At 32.9% G+C, this 21,807-nt stretch overlaps 2 protein-coding genes across 2 annotated transcripts; both read left to right on the top strand.

Moving 5' to 3' along the window:
• The first annotated feature begins 6,230 nt into the window (after nucleotides 1–6,230).
• On the top strand, nucleotides 6,231–7,680 carry LOC134271146 (thyrotropin-releasing hormone receptor-like). Its single transcript, XM_062753394.1, has one exon. It carries the CDS (start codon nucleotides 6,486–6,488, stop codon nucleotides 7,572–7,574), a length of 1,089 nt encoding a protein of 362 aa, XP_062609378.1. The 5' UTR covers nucleotides 6,231–6,485; the 3' UTR covers nucleotides 7,575–7,680.
• An 8,118-nt stretch (nucleotides 7,681–15,798) lies between these two features.
• LOC134271145 (uncharacterized) lies at nucleotides 15,799–16,650 on the top strand. Its single transcript, XM_062753393.1, has one exon. The coding sequence runs from the start codon at nucleotides 15,799–15,801 to the stop codon at nucleotides 16,648–16,650; it is 852 nt and encodes a 283-aa protein (XP_062609377.1).
• The last annotated feature ends 5,157 nt before the right edge of the window (nucleotides 16,651–21,807 follow it).

The raw sequence follows: 21,807 nt of genomic DNA, 5'->3' as shown, positions 1-21,807 counted from the left end.
CAGATGCCAGTGCTGAAAAAAACTTAAGTATATTGTATATATATTGATCCACATAAAGCATAAAATACAAGAAATAATACTCGAAGCGATTGAAAAAAAGCAGTGGCATTAATATATATATATACATATATATATAAGAGAAGATGGCGATAGAAAAGCTGACATAAATAAGGTCGAAACTGCATAAGGAATAGCTAAACATTTTCGGGATGAGCTCTTAGTTTCATTAGAATCAATACGCGGCAATTAATATTCGCGAGTTTAAGTCGGTCACGAAACTTGCGAATATTTCTCGCATGCGAAAAATATTGTTTTGATATTAACATAATTGCTCACCTTTTCAGGTACTCAGGAGCTTTGTAATACCTAATGTACTACAAGTAAGAGCCTTGGTTAACGACCCCTAGGGTCCTTATATACCTGGGATGAAACACCTATTCCTATTTCTACGGTTAGAACGAAAAAAGTACACCAGTCTAATTAAAATTAGATCCTCTCATCCCATTGAATACAGAGTGCGTAGCGATCTTATGTGAAAAGATTAAAAGATCAATTTGAATAAAAATTGAAAAGTACTTTATTGATAAAAACTACACCGGTTCGTGTCGGTTTTATCAAGAGGCCCAGGCGCCACATCGATCACCTGAGCAACTAGCTAGGTAAAAGCAAAAACCAGTTCAGTATTGAAAAGTTTAAATATATTATAAAAGTGGGTTCGAGAGAGGAGGAGTGAAAGGGGTTGTGGTGGTATCTGAACAAACTTAAATTTACATTTCCTAAGAATGTGTTTGAATTGATATGACACAAAATGGCTTTGTCGTTTATTGTTATGATCCACTTTAATGATGCTTTTAAATTGAATGATCAATCATGGCTTATTAAAGATTTTCCCTATGTATTCCTAATACATGTATGTTAAACTAGAATCTTCACTATAATACCTGAGGATTCTGGTATTATACATGAGTTTCATCTTTCCTGCCCCAGTAGTTCTTGAGAAAATATTTTTAAGAATTTGTCCTCTGTATTCCTCTGTTAAACTTTGATACCCCATTGTGGCCCCACCCTACCCCTGGGGTCATGATTTGAACAAACGTGAACTTACCCTACAGGAAGATGCTACCACATAAGTTTCATCTTTCCTGGACCACTGGTTCGTGAGAAGATTTTTAAAAGATACCACTTATTCATCACTAATTCATAATTATCTCTCTTGGAAGAGCGCGTGGTCCTTCATTTGAACAAATTTAAATCCCCTTTACCCAAGGATACTCTGTGGCAAGTTTGGTTGAAATTGGTCCAGTGGTTCTTAAGAAGAAGATGAAAATATGAAGTTTACGACAACGACGACGACAGACAACGGACAAATTTTGATCAGAAAAGCTCAATTGAGCCTTCGGCTCATGTGAGCTAAAACTGATTTTACGAGAACCGAAATAATTCAGAGACAAAAATGAAAAAAAAAAAACCGTGATGAAAATTAAGAATGGATAATATGAGATTTTATAAGCTAGGATTCTTCTCATATTTCCTGTATTTAAAAATTAATTGAATTTTCATTAAAAGAATCAAGAAGACAATATCACTAAGTGATAGTATCAGTGAGATTAAATTTGATCGTTTTATATTATAGGCATTCTCAGGTCAAGGTCATTACCTATTCCGTGGACATTATGAATAAAACAATTACTGTTGCCAATCATGCGATCCCTACTTCCATTTTAAAAAATTGAATGATTTTCTTTTTACATAAAAAGACCATATAGGGTCTATGATGTTGCCAAATTGACATAAATAATTTAACTAAAATGGATATTTTACGGCCAATCCGAATTTTTTGTATTTTTCTAAAATTTTTAGGATATATAAGTTATTATCATATGTTTCATATATTCATATTTTTCTTATTGTAACATATGGTAAAGTTGTCGCATAAAGATACAGGATGATACAAAAAACAAAAAAATGTTTGATTGTTTACTAAGAGAGAAAAATACTTTTTACGGATTTTTAGCTGAAATATGTACATAGATTGGAAGCTTTTAAAAGATAACATAGTTCTAGTTTACTTGAAAAACATATTTATTTGATGTATTTTGAAAATTTAGTCCATTGTTATTAATTTAACTTACATTTGAAAATTTTTCAAGTCTTGTATCATGTAAAAATAATAACGAAATTTATCGTTCTACAACAATTTTGAGAGGCAGAAAAGAAGATATTTTCATATGTCACCATTCCGCCAAAATATTATATAGTCCCTGCTACTTTTCAAACGCAGTTTACCATTTCTATTTAAAGTTGGTTAAATTGTGACAAGGAAAGAAAAATATGGTGTTTTAAATTTCTTACACCTAAATACTTAGTATATAAGACATATAAGCAAATATACTTTGAATATTTCAGCTAGTCAGAAACCAGAGAAGAATCTTAATAATGTAAAAAATATATTAAATCAAATACTAGTATGACATTACTTATGTTTCGAAATAGCACAGTAATTGTTCTTTCATCTCCCCTTTTTACAATTGTTACAAGTTAAAGTGTTCGTCAAAAAACATTTAAAAGAATATATTTACCAAATTTATACTACGCGTGACCTACATGGAATTATTTGAAGATATGTTTAATGTATGGGGAAATTTTAAATCTATCATTTAAATCAAATGCTGACCTAGGTTTTACAGACTTACCTGCAGCCTACATTCTTTCTCGATCATGACAAGGAGCACACATTGGATGTGACCGGTCAGTAGCAGGTGAAATTTACACCTCCATGGCACCTGGACCCGTTTTTGACATTAAAAAGGTCCGTGTTAACAAAAAAGTAAGATACAAGAATATGATTTTGTGCTGTGATTTGATATTTGCTTCCAAAAAGTTACTACTTTTCATGCATATTTTCATAGAACATACTAGTAGTTCTGAGAGACAGCACCGTATCCAGGTGAAAGTAAAATATTCTCTTCCTACACATAATAGAAGATGACAATGGAGGATGGCACAGCATATAATAGATAACGATTGAAATGCCGAAATCATCTCTTAAAATTGCCATAAAGTTGATAGATTTTGCCGTTAGTAGCTAAACATCTTGGAGTTGTACTGCTGCTTTCATTAAAATCAATATCTGATATTGACATCGCCGTACTTATTTGCAGGTGCTCAAGTGTTTCGACATACCTATGCATATATGAAAAAAGTATAATCTTTGATTAGAATACTAGTAACAAGGGTGTGTGTCCTTTTTTTGTCACATAGGCCTAATAATGTTAAAAATGTATTATCATGATAATATATAAGTTTCGAAATAGCATAATTACCGATGCTGTATATTTATCCCCCTTTTATAACAAAACAAGTTAAAATTTGTCACAAAAGAAATTAGGTCGTAGGTTCCTCAGAAATGTGCAGAATATCACAATTATATAGCTCAAAGATACCAGAGCGTGCTACATTTTTGATCTTTTCTTGACTTAAAATAATTTTTGATGATCGAGGGAAAAATCGTATACGTCGCTACAATTAATACTTTTATTCTCTTTTGTTTTGTTTTTTTTTTGAAAACTTGAAAACTAATATTTAAAGCAAAAATTTATTACTTCCTTTTAGTGTTAAAAATAGTTAAACATATGAAATTCTTGAAAAGACAACTAAAGGCAGTCATTATCATTACGATTTTAGGAAAATGACAGCGATTCAAGATGGTACTTTGTAATTTACAACCGATAATGATCAGAGATCAAATAATCTACAATGCCCGTGACTTCTAACAATAATCACCAAACCATTCCAATGTAAAAGAATACATGTAAAGGCGTAGTCCGGTATATTTTACTTTTTTCGGGATTTTTAATCATTTTGAAAAATGACCCCGGGTATAAATTCAGCCACTTTTGGTCTCAATTTTCAACGGAGAAAAAACACCCCCGGTTCTATATCTAACGTTGAAAATAAACCTTGCTTCAATTTTCAACTTTGGTCAATTTTAAACTTTACACCGGCTCCATTATTAAAATTTCGCCGTCTCCAACCGGAGTTGATTTTCGATACTTGCAAACCAATATAAATGCTGAACTCACAATTTATCATAGCGATATACTTCTATTATTCACAAATATCAATGACAAGAACTCACAATTTATCGTAGCGATATACTTCTATTATTCACAAATATCAATGACAAGAAAATATCATTACATTTCGATACACGCTTGGTCTAGCAAAGAATTTATGATGCACTGTTACAGCGCACTTTGAAAAATTATGCACTTTCGAAAAAATTTTCAAAGTGCGTTAAATTTTGGACCAAATAAACGCACTTTGAAAAAATAAAATTTCTTTTCAAAGTGCGTTAATATCGACCATATAAACACACTTTGAAAAAATGTGTAGGAATTGGTCAATATTCTTGCAGATCTTAGGTATGATAAATGATTGAACCTTTTTGATAACTCTTTCGTGATGAGGTCACTTTAGGATGTGAAAGTGAGCGATTTTGATTTTTCCATACTTTGAAAATTCTTTCTCGCTTAAATGCTTTACTGTACTTAATTTTTTCCAGTTTGCATGCATTTTATGTAAACTTAAATTTATTGAAAGTTTTCAACGTCATACCAGTTAGGTAAATACATATATTTGGGTGTAGCATAGGCATCAGTACCGGGAAGGGTGGGGTTACATGTAGGCACACAAATGTTTTGCAAAGATATACATAATATGTATATGTATGCATTAAAAATTGGGGCTTACCTGGGGGGTCAACTTTCAATTTGCTACCGACGGCTATGTACAATGTTTTTTGGATGAGAGACCTTCTACTCGTCTTCTCCTTGTTCTCAATGTAAATTAAAAAAGTTTTTCGAAAGATATAATTATTACAAATTGATTCTCTCTTTTACTATGATTTAAGTCTAGATTTTTTTTGTTTCATGCATATTTTTTTTCAAAGTGCGTTAAATGCCTCCATGGTAAAATATGTTTTTGTACACTCTTAACGCACTTTGAAAAACTTTTTCAAAGCGCGTTGAGTATGTCCAAAATTTAACGCACTTTGAAAATTTTTTTCAAAGTGCGTTGATTTTGTCCCAATTTTAATGCACTTTGAAATTTTTTTTTCAAAGTGCGTTGCCACAATAGACGAAATGAAAACCAAAAATCTCGACTGTCTGAACAAAGGTTTCCACCGGACTGCATATTCCATAAACGAACCATAAAAACGACGATGGTGAGTATTAAAAGTATTGTACTATTGAAAAAATGTGAGTTTGACATTTAATTCGATTCGTAAGTATCGAAAAAAAAGACGAAAATCAACCCCAGAATGCCGCCTCCGGTTGGAGACGGCGAATTTCCATTTTTCGTAACGGCGCTGGGTCTTACGTTTGCGTGGCACGTAAAATATCAAGATTGTGAAAAAACCCCTGGAAAACATGATATATCGGATTAGTGAAAGCGTAGAAGGAAACGGCAATCTAAAATTTAATACCTAATTCATATATTAAATCAAAATATTCAATATACATATAGAGATATAGAGAAAAAAGGCTCAGTGAATTATTTTTTCAATCCAGAGAAAAGAAATTAAATATGTTCTTCTAATTAAGTTATACAAAAGTACAGCACGTAAACACTCGTGTACTTACTCGTGGGGATTTAAAGTGGTGTTAAACAAAACATTTAATACACGTACACTGCATTCTTAGTATTTTATCCTTTCAATTTTTGAATAATTTATTTTTATTATAAGCGTAGCTTATTTTTAGTGCTTACTTACAAAGGTCTCTAAGGTTTAATACAAACCCCAGTAATGGACCGAAATGGGTAATAAATTTCCGAATAAAAGAAAAACGAACAAAGGTCAAGAAATAGACCAATGTAAAAAAGGTCAAGAAATAGACCAATGTAAAAAAATATGTGTCGGATCAAAAAGTAAAATAGGAGGTGCAAAAGCAAATGTAAAGTACAAATTTCATTCAGTATGAGAGGAGTTGCAAATATTGGAAATGGTAACCCTACATATCTGGGATTAAAAATAAAAGCTCCACGGGTTAAGACAATTTGTGAATTCAGCTTTATACAATTTCGCTTGCTGTAGTACATGTAAATGTTCTTGAAGAAATTGAACAATAACACACTGCGTTCGACATGCGATGACGACTGACGTAGATAACGACTCTCTTACACTGTAGAATGTTCATCCTTCTTCCAATATTCTAATTCATCTCAAGACATTGATTGGATGGGAGACTTTCATTACCACTCACACACATATATATTTATATATCAGGCCTTATCGTTTTATGTAGATCATTATCGAACAACCAAGCACAGACGCCTCGACAGAAACTTGGAAAAATGGTATGTTTAAGTAATTTTGAGGATAGTTCTGTGATGGAACTTGGAATTCTCCAGACGGGTGATAATTAGCTCGCTGATATGAAATTAATTTCACAACTGGAGACTGAGATTTAAAATTTTACACAATGGCTTTGAATATAACAAATATGAAAAATTCTACCGACATTGCTGATTCAGAATATGGAATCGAACGCACCAGCTTTTTAATACGACTCTTAGCACTTCCAGTGATATGCTTCATAGGTTTTGTGGGTAACTCAATATCCATAAAATTGTTTGTGAGAAAAACACAACGAACGACGTCTTGTTGCATCTACCTCGCCATGAAAGCCATCTCCGACAACGGATTTCTTTTTACACTCCTAATAGCATGGTTAGATTTTGTAGACATTCGAGTATTTCACATCGAAGGCGTCTGCCAAATAGTTCTATTTTTATCATATCTTTGTGGATTTATGTCGGCATGGGCCGTTGTTTTTGTTACGATAGAAAACTACATAAGAGTTTGTTGCCCCGTGAATGTCGCATCGACTTGCACGGCAAAAATTGCTCGAAACACTGTCGTGACCTGTTTCATCTCAGCCTGCATCATATATAATTTCCCCTTATGGGGTGCAAAAATAACTGTGTTTCAAGGGAAAGCATATTGTCATACTAATCCAGAATTCCAAAACGTGCAGCTTGCCTTAACTTATGTGGACACTATACTGACACTCGTGGTGCCGCTATTTATAGTACCCGTCCTAGTTCTCAGGACCATCTTCAATTCAGGGGAGGCAACCCGCCGATCCACTCGCCTACGAGGGTCCCATTCCACGGCTCGTAGAAAGAAAATCTCCCCACACTGCGCCGTCACCAGACTTTTATTAGCTGTAGCTCTTGTCTTTCTGTTTCTACACACCCCAAGCCATATCGTCCGTATCAAGGTTACCGTAGAAGGTCTGATGAAAAATGTCCAGTCAGCTTCCTCCGAAGACAGGGTGCTCCAGCAGTTGTTTCTTACACTTTATTATCTGAACTATGCTGTAAATGTTTTTATTTATGTTTTTTGTGGAAGTGGTTTTCGGACGACTCTGTATACGACAATCAAGGCAATCTCGACCAAAAGGAGAAAGCCGAGGGACAGCGGGAATAGCACTGTCAGTATAGAGGAACTTATAAGGGTGTCCCACTCGTTCTTTGTCGGGGAGGACAATGTGGAGACATCATTATAAATATTTCTTTATTTTATATGCTTTATTAGTTATTTATGCTGTATGACATTCAAGTTTTTTTTCATATAAAATGTATATATGAAATCAAAATATTTTCAAATATATGACATAAAATACGAAATAAATTTGTATTATTAAGTTATGTTTTTTGCTCCTTTTTAAATTAAAATTTATCCAAGATATTTTAATTAAAATCCAAGTGGAGATTTCTCAGAATGTTTGTAGAATTTAAAATATTTTAACTGGTTGCTCGGCTTTGTCAAATTTATTTTGCATTTTAAAGTACGCTCCCTTACGGCTACGCTTTAATTTTTTTTTTAACAAAAAGTCTTGTCTTATACTAAGAAAAGGTTTGAGAATTTTATCGAAATGGAATCGGTGTTTCGAAATGCTTCGAAGGCTGGAAGTAATAGGTAAGATATGGAGATAACGATTAGTATTCAATCTCAAAGTCCAGAAAACAATACAAAATAGAAGCAGAGCGAACGCGGACCTCCGAAACATCAGAGGTGGGCTCAGGTGCCATGGAGGAGTGAACATCCCCTGCTGACCGGTCACACCCGCCGTGTGCTCCTTGTCATGGTCGGGAAATAACGGAAAAATCCGTCGTCAATTCAGTCTATAAATAATGGACTAACAATTTGCAGGAAAAAACGTCAATCAGTATTTGACTCAATGATAAACTGCATTTGCTGACAAGGTCATTGTATCGACCATAGAACTTGCAATCTGATGACTTTAAAGGAGACTGTTGATATTCTTGTTTCATCAACTTGCTTGTCAATAATGTACTTCATTTTATAAGTTGTTCATACGTAGAGCATGCTCTTGCGTATCGAATCAACTGAGATATACACTGAGTATGCTCCGTATGCAGGTGATGAAGGTATATAGCTGCATAAGTAAGGGAAGTTGACGATTACCATTAACGTCTTTTTCAAGTAAAATATCCAAGTATGAAACAGATGTGACAGACTCTTTGGTATCTTTTATCTCAAACTCACCAATTTTCAAACCTATTTAATCAAATTTCAAACCTATTTAATTAAAAAGTAGCAAATACCGGAATTATAAATCGTCTATGTATTTCTTTCAAAGAAATCAGCGTAAATACTTATTCCAATAGTTTATGGATGCTATCCTTCGAGAAGCCAATTTTATCAGAGGTTAATCAAAAATACCCGTGTGTTTGAAAGTGTGAGACCAAGATAACTAAAGTGACCGGCAATTCAATCTTCCAATCTAATACCATTTAACATTCTGATTTCCTGAATTCTAGTTTTTAAGTTGTACTGACATTTACGGATAATTTTTCAGTCATTACAGTTAAAGTAAAGTACATGAAACATTTTTGTAATTCATCATGAGAATCGGAAAATAGAACACTGTCACTGTAACAAAGTTTCTCTCTCTCTCTCTCTCTCTGGCATACGATTCTTAGTATTGCTTTAATTACCTTTGGCGAAGTGCGAATGTCACAAGAATTATTCATTCTTGAAAAAAATATATTCAATATTTTGAAAATGTTTTGATATCTCATCCGAAAGGAAAAACAAAATATATATTTCAAGGTCATAACAGTTTTCTATTTCTTATAAATACTAAGTACATGTAATAGTAAAAGAATGAAAGAGAGGACTGTTTATCAGAGTTCAAATAGTTTAAATTTAAAAAAAATATTTTACATCTCGATCTTTGTATTTACAATCAAAGGAAAGGCTGTCTGCCAAAACCCTCCTGTCTTCATCCTTTACGTGTAAAATACAGTTGCTAATTACATGTATATAAGCAGTCTGTCCCCTCAAAAGTAATCGGTGGAAATCCCTTTTTAAATAACGTCATCATGGCAAATTTGTGGCTGAGGCTGCAGTAAAAGTGAAAGGAATATTTTTAATTAAAGTCATCGTTATGAAAATTCTATAGTCAATACAATGATCTTCTAAGCAAATACCATCTATCATTTATAGTTTCTCAAGTGTTGACTGACGTTTTTCTTACCAGTTTAACCATTAATTAAACACTGAATTTTCGGATGTTTTCATCCTCTCGATCATGACAAGGAGCACACGGAGGATGTGACCGGTCGACGGAGGAGGCTTACACACCTCCATGCGTGGCACCTAATTACACATCTGATGTTTTGAAGAGACCTCTGTTTGCTTAGCTTTTAATTTGTAATTTTAATTTTGTAAAATAGGAATGTTTCTAGTAAAGTGACTGTTGTAATAAAAAATACATGTTTGTCTTTTCTTATACATTAACAACAAAGCGTACACATAAAAATAGTGTTTGGAAGGTCTTGAGTTCGAATCTCAGCCGCGACTGACCTAAGTCGATAAAAATGGACAATCGTTGTCGTCTAAAATGTAGTTCATATTGTCACACGAATAAATGGCTGATCAACGTTTAAATATTGATTGTATTGTATGTTTTACCAACGATGTTAATTGTTTTAAACTTTCTGGTCGTAAATATATCCTTTTTTATTTGATTTCTAAATGAAAATGAGTGTATAAAATCAAAACAAATGAGAGATTGAAAAATAGGTATCAACTGTTAATTCCCCGTGTGCTTGGCACATTGAATTGAAAATTGTAGGTCCTACGGATAATACCATCATTGAGTCAAATGCTGACTGACGTTTTTCATACTGATTGTTAGTGTATTTAATATACACTGAATTGACAAGGACCACACGGTAGGTGTGAGCGATCAACAGGGGATGCTCACTCCTCCACAGCACCTGATCCCACCTCTGATATTTTGGAGGTCCGTGTTTGCTCTGCTCCTATTTTGAATTGTTTTATGGACTTTTGATCTTGAATACTGTTCGTTATCTCCATATGTTTCATACTTAACCAATCAACGAAAATCTAGTTAATGCTAGGATTTCACAATTTCTTATTTAAGCAAGCTTTCGGCAAATTCTACTGTCAATATGATGATCTTATTTGTAAATACAGTCTATTGTTAGACCGTATTTTGTGTGACCTTTCATGTCACTTATAACGTCAATCCTTTGACCACAGACTTGTCCGTTTTTCGGATCAATACAAGGTGTTTGACAGCGGAGGTGACTGATGGATGGGGAAGCTTACTGCTAGACACATGTATGATGATCTAATATCTGGTTTGTTCACGGACCGTGTTTTCGTGCTTTCTCGACTTTAGTTTGATGACTGGATTCATGAAATTGACCACTGTGTTTTTTTTATCTTCAAATTTTACTTTGAAATTTGAAAAGACGAAAGAAGCCCTCTCTGGCAGTTTTCGGTATCTTTATTTCATCATCGCACTCCTTATGACAATTAAGCCTCGTCCTTTTTATTCAACCTTCGCTGGCCAGGCTTTCCTTTCCCTGCTGATGACATGAACTCTATCCATTATGCCATTCGCAGTCGTTTAAATGATATGACAACTGAATTACATAAACGTACAGTTTCTTCCTTCATTGGTTCACTAAATTGCTTCTCAGACACATCATTTTTAAAAGAAGAAAGAAAATAAACATTTTATTATCAAAAGGTAAATTCCCAAAAGAGCAAGCCCAAAAAAGTACTCTGAATTGATTTTTACATTCAGGTTGCTGTCAGCATATGACTTTATGTAATGTCTCATTCAATTGAATTGTGTTTTGTGTTTTGATGGACTAGTTTTAGTGGTAAAACTTTACTCCAGTTCAAAAAGTTTTCATTTTATTATGATATATAGGCGGAGAAAAGTTTTTGTTTTAAATGTAAAACAATTCTTTTCCCAACATAAATCTAGTTGTACTTAGTTTGTTATGTAAGTTTTTTTTAAAAAAAGATGTTCTGTATTTTGGACAAATAATCAATCTGTAACAACTGTAAAAATGACACATATATAGAGAGAGATAACGAACAGAATTCAAGCTCAAAAGTCCATTCAAAACAATACAAGTCAGGAGCAGAGCAAACAGAGACCTCTAATATATCAGAACTGGGATAAGGTGGAAGAGGGTAAAAGCAATTCAGCAAATTCCCCTGGGAATATATTTAATTCATTGTCTAGTTAGTACAGTATGCCAGGGCATCAACGATGGTACGTACTGGTCCCCGACGACAAAGCAGGTACATTGTCCTTCGTTTGTAAGGCTCATTATATAAATTGTATTTTAGAGCTTGGATTTAATTCTGCAAGTGGTAAATCAACTTATTCTTCAAAATCATATGTCAGTTTTGAATATTTGTGACATCCCAAAGAACCAAAATGAATTTGAGCTACCATATATAATAGTTGCGTCAAGCGAAAAGGGACCTCCGTGACCACATTTTCGAAAATCGGTTTTTCACCGTTTCTGAAAGAGCTAGTTTTATGAATATTTTGATACCAAACTTTTTATTATATACCTTTTAAATTCTAATTAAAATTCCAAATGAAAACAATGCAAATCTAACAAGATAACGCCGTAAAACGTTGGATAACGTCACATAACGTCATTGATAATTGGAACGTCATTACTAAAATACCATTTTGAATGATTTAGAAATTATTTTTTACTACTTGTATTTTAAAGTTTTATATATATATATTTCTCCATATATTAGCATTTTTATTGTAAAATAGTGATAATTTAAAGGTTGTTGAAAAAAAAAATAATCTAAGTATAAATGTATATTGAAATAAATTTGTACAGTGGACCCTGACCATAAAAAAACAAAAAAGTTCCGGACTCTAAAATCATCTCGTTCCAACAGTCAATTTGTCCGGAAATATGTGTTCAAACAGCCGGATATCTGAATCACCAGTTAAACAAGACAGAATAACATTTTAAAATTTCGTTCCGATGAAAAATGTTATTTCTCTTTCGGATATTGAAGCATCCACAAAAACACTTAAGCAGTACCTAAATATTTTATGGTCCACTGTATTTAAAAGGATCTTTGACCAGCTAGGACAGACCGCTGACCATAAAAAACCAAAAAAGTTCCTACTCTGAAATCATCTCGCAAGGCATTCGTAACAACACGGCCATTTGTCAAGAGAAATTATTTAGCGTTCACGGAATTGACCAAGTTATTATGATTGCTCGCAATGGGGTAAAAAGAATATCTGACATCACTGTTCATGCATATGTAGTAAGGTCTTAAGGATTGATCCCGGTCAAAGTAAATGTTATTTCTCTTTCGGTATAATCAGCAAACCCACCTCCACAAAAACAGACCCTTAAGCAATACCTAAATATTTTATGGTACTTCCCTGAACTAAATTTTGGGGGTGGTTGTGGTGAAACTTTCAGGCTTTGTAATTTTTACCTTTCAATTATTTCACACTTCTTTCAAAAACGATTTCCCTTCATTTTATTTCAATTGAAAATTATACTGAAATATAGAAAATCTCCAAATTCAAATAAGAATAAACGTGTTTTTTTTATCCCACCTCCAACGATGCTACTTTCCTGTATGACAATGATTTAAGATGCTTGAATTAAATTAAATATACTGGTTCACACATTGTATCAATAATTGTGACTTTACCATATATCAGTGAAAGAAATAAAGTTTTGTACATTTTTTTTACACTGGAGAAAGGGGGGAGGGGGAGGTCTTCTTCGAAAACGAGCCCGGCATATTGTGCTTGGAACAAAGTTGCGTTACTTCAATGCATTCATTCATTCAGTTTGATAGATATTGTGTGTTGTACAATGTGAAAAAACGTGCTTTTTATTTTCTTTAAAAATATCAAGGAGTTTAATTTAATTTGCTCTGCACTAAAAATACCGATGAAAAATACCTAGGTTACGTATAGGTTACGTACCTATATATCTAGGCTTGATGCATCACAATTCAAAGTCAGACGTTAAATTCGACTTTCAACACTAAAATTAATATATTATTGACCTGTTTAAGCTTTTCTTATGTGCCACCTATATATTCATGAGTTGGTCCGTTGCTACATGCAATATTTTATTGACCAAGTCAGGGTCCCGATGACATTCTAACTTACAGATGTACAATCTAAACATCACTTGAATATAGAAGTACATGCACATTTACATATAAGTAAATTAAACAATCAGTTACATGGGCATCGGAAGCAAATTGAAAATTAGGGGCTAATTGAAAGTGGGGGGCTAAACCAACCAAAAGAGGTAAATCCCAATTTTCAATGCCTAGCCCTTCCCCCCGCCCCTGGTTCCGACGCCTATGAGTTAAATTCATTTTCAGTGTCAATGAGAACAAGACAATATATGTTTAGCTGCAGATTTGTAGCGTTATGGTTGGAGCTAATATATGTTAAGATGGTCGGAAATGGGCCTCACCTCTGAAAATCAAAACGGTATTCTATATGTATACAAGCTGTCATCGGTAGAAAATTCCTTAAATTTATTCTCAGCATGTGATTGTAAGCAAAATTTTCAATTATTTGCATTTTTTGATAGATTTCTCTCATTATATGCATAATGTGCACAGTCGAAAATCCTTGGCTTTCTCCGCTACACTTCGTATACGAGCCATCCGAGGAGCTCCGAGTGATATGTGTACTCAATTACACCCCCTCCCCCCCAAAAAAAATAATAAAGTAACAAATTAATGATGATTCTAGGATATTATTCAAAAAAAGTATTTTAATTTTTAAAAATCCTAACTTTTCGTTCTTATAGTCAGGTTATGATAGGGGTGATTCTTAAAATAAAAAAGGTCAAGATTTCTCTCATTCCCGATTGTTTCTTCTTTCTTCAAGGCAACTTCATTTGTGGAAAAGGTTATTTTACAGAGATAAAAAGGGAGTCATTGGGCAAAATTATTAAGAGTTCATAAAATAAGTGTTCGTAAATATAAGCATTGATAATGCAATCACAGTGTAAATTGAGATAGTTTTTAGGCAACACTAACAAACGGGATGCACAGCTTCCCAAATATCAAATTATCATGATCCTCTGCAAATATCGTCTATAACTGAGAAAGAATACGGAGTTCTATCGAGGATTTATCTACAAAACTTCACTGATGGTGTGAATTTCAAGACAATAATCCGGTACTTCTTTCATTGATCTAGCGTTTTTTTATTTTGACGGCGGGGGGGGGGGGGGGGGTATCGTGTATGTACCGTGTTTTCAAAGTGGTTAAGGTCGAACTAAAAATTATATAGTATTAAATTAAATACGTAAAAACGAAAATGAACAAGCAAAATCAAAACGAAAATAAATCAATTTTAAAAAGTTAAGAGAGAATAAAGAAAAAAAATCGGAATTAATCTTTGAAAGGCTTCCCTTTCCCGTTTCATTAGAAATAAAAACGAACATTAGCACATCTAAAAAAAGGGAGGGGGGTAATCAAACCATTTCATTACAATATTTTTACATTTTACATATATATTGACGACATTAAAAATTTTTTCAAGACCGTTTTAGGCGTGTCTTTTTTTTTAAAAAATATATATGTATTCCGATAACATATTTTTGTTTTGTTTTATATCGTATGAATTTTTTTCATCGGCAAACGTGCAGACGCGACGTCACGTCTTTGAAGCGCTATTGTGACGTAATAACGTTTATGTCACGAAGGTCCCTTTTCGCTTGACGCATTATACACTGTATTGGATTCCAAACTTTATAAGAATATCTTTACAGACAAAGATACATAGCGGGTTCCAGTAAATGCTCAACCAAGCCTCTTTCTTTACTCCTCACCATGATATTAACTGTAGTGAAGGAGAAACTTCAAGAGTAGTGTGCAATAATATATTCAAAAAATGGTGTAAATAACAGGCTTGGGGTCAATTACTTTGAAATGTAAATAATTTAATTTCAGTTGTAACGCGTCATTTGATTGGTTAAACGTTTTTTTCCATTTCGTATAACATAACTTGCCTACGTCACAATGAGTTACGTCAAAAAGGTATCACTTCGCTTGACGTTACTTTTAAAATAATGCTCATTTTGAAGCCTTTTTCTGGAGGAAATATTGTCTCATTGTCTACATTGAAATTAAATTATAAGAAATGAAGCTTATTTCAACTTATGTTATCCGATATAACAAAACTTGGGGCAGTTTACTCTTATTTATAAACCGCTTCGCGGTTTATAAAGTAAACTGCCCCAAGTTATGTTATATCGGATAATATAAGTTGAAATAAGCTTCATTCCTTGATTAAGTATAAGACACCTTTTTATAAACTTTCATTTTGAAAAAAAGTAATTGAAATGTAATTCAAAAGTAATTGAAAAAGTAATTGAAAATTCAGTGCTATTGAAAATAAAATGGCCTCCTTTAATGAACTACAAGGGTCTGTAAATATGCTAAAATCGCAAGTATCAAAACTTGATGAAAGAGTAACAAGTGTGAAGAATGATGTTCAAAACTTTGACACAGATATGAAAGCACTGGGAAATGTCTTCGATTCAGTCAAAGATGCAACTGAGGCGAACAAGAACCAAATTGTGAGCAATATGAAAGCTACAGAGCAGTGTCTTCGTACCCAAAAACAAACCGAAAATGTGTTAAAAGCTGTGAATGATGCTAACGAGGCTCTACAAAACTCAGTTACAGACCTCAAAATGCGCTCAATGCGAGACAATCTTATTTTCTCAGGAATACCAGAACGGAGATTCGAGGATACTGAAGCTGTTCTTCAAGATTTTATCCAAAGAAAATATAGACTAAATTACGAAATCTCGTTTGAACGTGTACATAGAATGGGAAAATGGAACGAGTTTAGTGAACACCCAAGAAATATTGTCGCAAAATTTACGTTTTACAAAGATAGAGAGTTCATCCGCAGTCGAGCACCGCAAAAATTAAAACACAGTAATGTTTGGGTAAATGAGCAGTTCCCTCCTGAGATTGAGGAAAGAAGAAGAAAACTCTATCCGGTTCTTCGGCAAGCATTGAAAGATCATAAGCGCGCCAAGCTTGTGAAAGACACGCTGTACATCGACGGCAAAGAATACATACCATCAGCTAGATCCGCGCCCAGCGCACCTGTACAATCGTTACCTACCTGGAATTCGACCTCGAGTTATCAACCGATGGATCAACAGAGCACGCCGCAAAATACCGACCGCCAGGCACTAAAACGACAGCGACAGGGATCTACACCTGAGCAGGCATAGGAAATCGCGGGAGAACAAACTGACAGGGACAAATCCCTGAAAATTTTATCCTTAAATGTATGTGGACTTAAACAACGACTTAATTATCCAGAGTTTTACGATTTCATCTCTAAGTATGACATAATAGGTCTTTCAGAGACTAAAACCGATGATTCGGACAATATACACATAACCGGCTACACAGTTTTCATGAAAAATAGACACAAATTATCAAATAGAAGATCTGGTGGGTTAGTTATAGCAGTACGAGACGATATTATAAAACATGTAAATATTTTGAAAACAGATTGTAAATTCATTTTTTGGTTCAAACTTAGTAAATTTCTACTTAATACTTGTGAAGATATCTTATGTGGAGTTGTGTACATTCCACCAGAAGGGAGTAAATATTCCTCTCCCGACTGTTTTTTAGAAATAGAGCAAGAAATTTTAAACATGGCAAATAACTGTAAATATGTATGCTTATTTGGAGATTTCAATGCCAGAATTGGTAAATTACACGACTATTGTACTTCTGACGAATTTTTGACACAGGTAACTCATAGCCCGATTCATTCAGAGATTGCTCTTAGATGTTCGATATTTAATGACCACCAGATTCCTTTAGAAAGAGTTGTACAAGACTGCACTGTAAATAATTATGGACATAAATTTGTTGACTTTTGTAAAAATAATGACTTGTATATTGTGAATAGCCGGGTTGGCAGAGATAAAAATACAGGTAGTGCCACATGTAAGAATAGCAGCACTGTTGATTATGTTGTAGCCAGTGCAAATATTTTTGAAATTGTGGAAAATTTTGAAATTATTGATTTTTGTAACCTTTTTTCAGATGTACATAATTCAATAACTTTTTCGTTCACTAATTGTAACAAAGAGGTCAAAAGTTGTAGAACAGGTAAAAATCAACCAAGTGTAAAATTATGGTGTGCGGACAAAGCAGACGATTTTCGTAGCAATATTGAAGTGAGTTCTGTATTAGCCATAGAAAATGATCTAGATAGACTATCTATTAATATTGAAAGTATTTGCAGGGATGATGTTACCAAAATAGCGAAAAACATTTGTGAAGTTTTTGTTAATTCAGCAAAAGAAACGTTTGGTATGAAAAAAAATATAGAAAACCCCTCAATGGATAATAAAAAGTGTAACAAACCCTGGTTTAACCAGGAATGTAAAACAGCAAGGAGAAAATTCCATTTAGCAAAGCGAATTTACAATAGAAATAAAACAATTGAAAACAAAGGCGACCTTAAATCAACTAGCAAACAATACAAGAAAACAATGGATAACTGCTTGAAGGGTTACAGAAATAAATTAACTCAAAAACTTGCCCATTTACGTTCAACAAACCCGAAAGATTATTGGAGAATTTTAAATGCATCAAGTCAAGATAAAAAATGCGCTGTTGAAATCCAAGATATGTTTCTATTTTTAAAAGAAATGAATGAAGGCAATACTAATGATGCTAACGATGACGAAAATTACGACTTTAGATTAGATGATACAAATGATAACTCAGACCATGTAGACAGTATTATCAATTGTGAAATTGTCGAAGAAGAAATAATAGCGGCTATTCAGAAACTTAAGAATGGTAAAGCCGCAGGGTATGATAACATTCTAAATGAACATATTTCTACAACATTGTCAACGTTTTTACCATTGTATAAGAAGTTTTTTAATATAATTTTTGATAGTGGTTTCGTTCCAGATGAATGGTTAATTGGTATTGTTAGACCGATATATAAGAATAAGGGCGACCCAACCCAGCCTGAAAATTATCGTCCTATATCTCTGCTAAGCTGCCTAGGCAAACTTTTTACCCGCATATTGGCGAATAGACTAGAAATGTATGCAAACGAGGTTAACCTTCTAAATAATAATCAAGCAGGTTTTAGGAAAAATTACTCAACATTAGACCATATTTTAACTTTGCAATTTCTATCTGATATCCTTATGAAAAGAAAAAAGAAACTTTTTTGTGCATTTATTGATTTTAAACAGGCATTTGATACTGTATGGAGAAACGGTTTGTGGAATAAGCTATTCAGAAATGGTATTAACGGTAAATGTTTCAATTATATAAGGAATATGTACATGGGAATTAAGTCTTTAGTGAAACAAAATGGAATGTCCTCGGGATTTTTTGAATGTAATGTCGGGGTAAGACAAGGCGAAAATCTGTCACCTTTTTTATTTTCTTTGTACATAAACGATCTTGAAGAATTTTTGGTAGAAAAGGACATAGTCGGATTACAAACTATTAGTAAAGAAATTGAAGATGAATTATTACTACATTTAAAACTTTTGATTTTATTTTATGCTGATGACACTGTTATTTTGGCAGAATCTGCTGATGATTTACAAAAGGCATTGAATGAATTCTATACTTATTGTACTCAATGGAAACTTAATGTGAACGTTGATAAGACAAAAGTCATGGTTTTCTCCAAAGGGGCAATGTTAAAGAGGAAATTTTATTACAATACCCAAAATATTGAAAATGTAAAAGAATTTAAATATCTAGGAATTGTATTATCAAGAACAGGTTCATACTGTAAAGCGAAGAAACATCTTTGTGAGCAAGCACAGAAAGCAATGTACGGGGTGATAAGAAAAATTAGACAATTTAATTTACCGATCGAATGTCAGCTTGACTTGTTTGATAAAGTAGTCACACCCATCTTACTCTACGGATGTGAGATATGGGGCTATGAAAATATGGAAATAATTGAACGTGTTCATTTAAAATTCTTAAAAACTATATTTAATTTGAAAAGTTCTACACCAAATTACATGATTTACGGAGAAACTGGAAGATTCCCTTTGTACATCAATGTTTTTACGAGAATGATTACTTACTGGTCAAAGATGTTTACATGTGCAGAAGATAAAATTGTCAATATTGTGTACAAGTATATGTATAACCAATTAAGTAACGATGGTATTAAATGTCAATGGATTGAATGTATTCAAAAAATTCTAAATAATTGTGGACTTTCATTTATATGGAATGAGCAAGGTGTTGTCAATGCTAAATGGCTAAGTGCTATTGTAAATCAGAATTTAAAAGACCAGTTCATTCAAAAATGGTCAAATGACATAAATAGTTCTTCCAAAGGCCAGATTTACAGAATTTTTAAAACCAATTTCGGATTTGAAAGCTACATTAAAAATTTACGCCCAAAACAAAGAAAGCTATTGATGAAAATGCGTACCTCAAATCATCATCTACCTGTCGAAACAGGGAGGTGGTGTGGCACCCCATTAAATGATAGAGTATGTTTAGTTTGTAACAATGGAAAGATAGGCGATGAATACCACTACATTTTAGAGTGTACAGCTTTTTCAGAGATAAGAAAAAAATTTTTACACAAAAGTTACTGCACCAGACCAAATGTTGTCAAGTTTTATGAACTCATGGCCAATGCAAATATACAATCTTTACAAAAACTATGTACATTTATTTCAAAAATATTTGAGACTGTCTGTCCTTCTTAGCTGTCCTCCTGGTATTTTCTTTTTGCATATACTTTATTATTACATGTACTATATGTACATCCTCTCTACATGCAGTTGTAAAACATTTATTTACGTATATATATTTATATTAATTATTTATATGTGTGTATATTTATACTAATGTACCTCTGACGACATTATAGACATTGTATATACTTTATGTTCCTCATGTACCATGCTGTATGGTTTGAGCGAATAAACTGATTCTGATTCTGATTCTGTTTTTATCTTCAAATCATTTTTAAATTATTTAGTAAATTTCCATTTTTTCACTCAAATATTAAGAAAAAAGTCTGATTTATAATTTAAAAACGCAAATATACCTGTCCTATATTCCAACATGTATTCATTAATCCCTGTTTATACAATATTTATATGTTTATTTAGTTAAATATTTGTTTACACAAAAATTACACCTATTCACACATAAAGTCTTATTTTCTGAATGACCTTTATCGCAATTTTTAATGTACTTTTATTTATAAAACATATTGGAAACAATGAAGCAATCACAAAAAAATATTATTATGAATTATTTTTTATATAATGCCAAGAAATACGAAACATATGGTTGAGGATCGTGTCGTCTGACCTTAAAAAAAAGATGTTCTTTACCTGGGATTAAGAAAATTAACAGACTTGTATCTACCACTTTACGGAGTACCCGGGTACTCGATTGGAAAAAAAATGTATATATATGGATATTTTTCATATTTAATAATCTGATCCTATAAAGGATAAAAAAAGTTTAGATTCAAAATATATTATAATTTTGATTCTGTGATATCGAGAAAGGAAACCTTCACTATGAAAGATTAATGCTTGTAGTATTTAGTTCCAATGAATAAAAGAAGTATATAAATAGTATTTTGAACTATACTGAAAAAAATTCCCATTCTTATATACTAGTATAATACATTTTGTTTAATACAAAGATTTACAGAAGGAATATTACTGACAATGATATATCGTGTTTTGATTGAAACACACTTTGGCGTACCTTTAACATGTAGGAGAGTGTCCAAGCCCACTGTGACATGTGTATTAGAGCCATTACTGGGATAGTTCCTGCCGAACGCTCACCCATAATTGTGAATTAACAGCTGTACAGTAAACATTCTCTTAAGTATTCCATAGCACTGAATATTAACATGCATGGAATGGGGACAAACAGGGTAAGTGTTCAATAAATTCTATTCATATTGGTTGTAACTGCCAATTTAAGTCCGCATACTAGTTTATTTTGTAGAGATAATCAATCTTTCTTTAAATGTAATATATTGTATCATTGTTAAATTGTCTACTATACTAGTATGTAATGGCCAAAATGAGGATTTATAAAACATTGACAAATCCATGGAAAAAATTAAGTTATCAGTTAAGATATGGACAAAATCAGAAATGTCAAATACATTCAAATACAGGTATACAATGTATTTTAAAAGTTTTAAACATGAAGCCCATCGGGTCACAGTGCTCTTCACAGACAAACTGGTCGTACAATTCATCGTAACATCAGTTCCACCTTAACTTAAGGTTTACATGAATTTGAAATAAATTTAAATTTCACATCCTGAAGATGTTTGCTTATTCGAACATTGTGTGCTGTACAAAAAGATTGTCCTATATCTC

The sequence above is a fragment of the Saccostrea cucullata genome, unplaced genomic scaffold, assembly GCF_032062105.1.
Source record: "Saccostrea cucullata isolate Sc308-1 unplaced genomic scaffold, CSIRO_AGI_Scuc_v1 ctg185, whole genome shotgun sequence".
In the NCBI taxonomy this organism is placed as follows: domain Eukaryota; kingdom Metazoa; phylum Mollusca; class Bivalvia; order Ostreida; family Ostreidae; genus Saccostrea; species Saccostrea cuccullata.
The sequence above is the reverse complement of the archived record's forward strand: the minus strand, read 5'-3'. Positions and strand labels throughout refer to the sequence as shown.

Excerpts from the sequence above, each read along its gene's own strand:
- LOC134271146 (XM_062753394.1), top strand. The coding sequence starts at position 6,486 with ATGGCTTTGAATATAACAAATATGAAAAATTCTACCGACATTGCTGAT.
- LOC134271145 (XM_062753393.1), top strand. The coding sequence starts at position 15,799 with ATGGCCTCCTTTAATGAACTACAAGGGTCTGTAAATATGCTAAAATCG.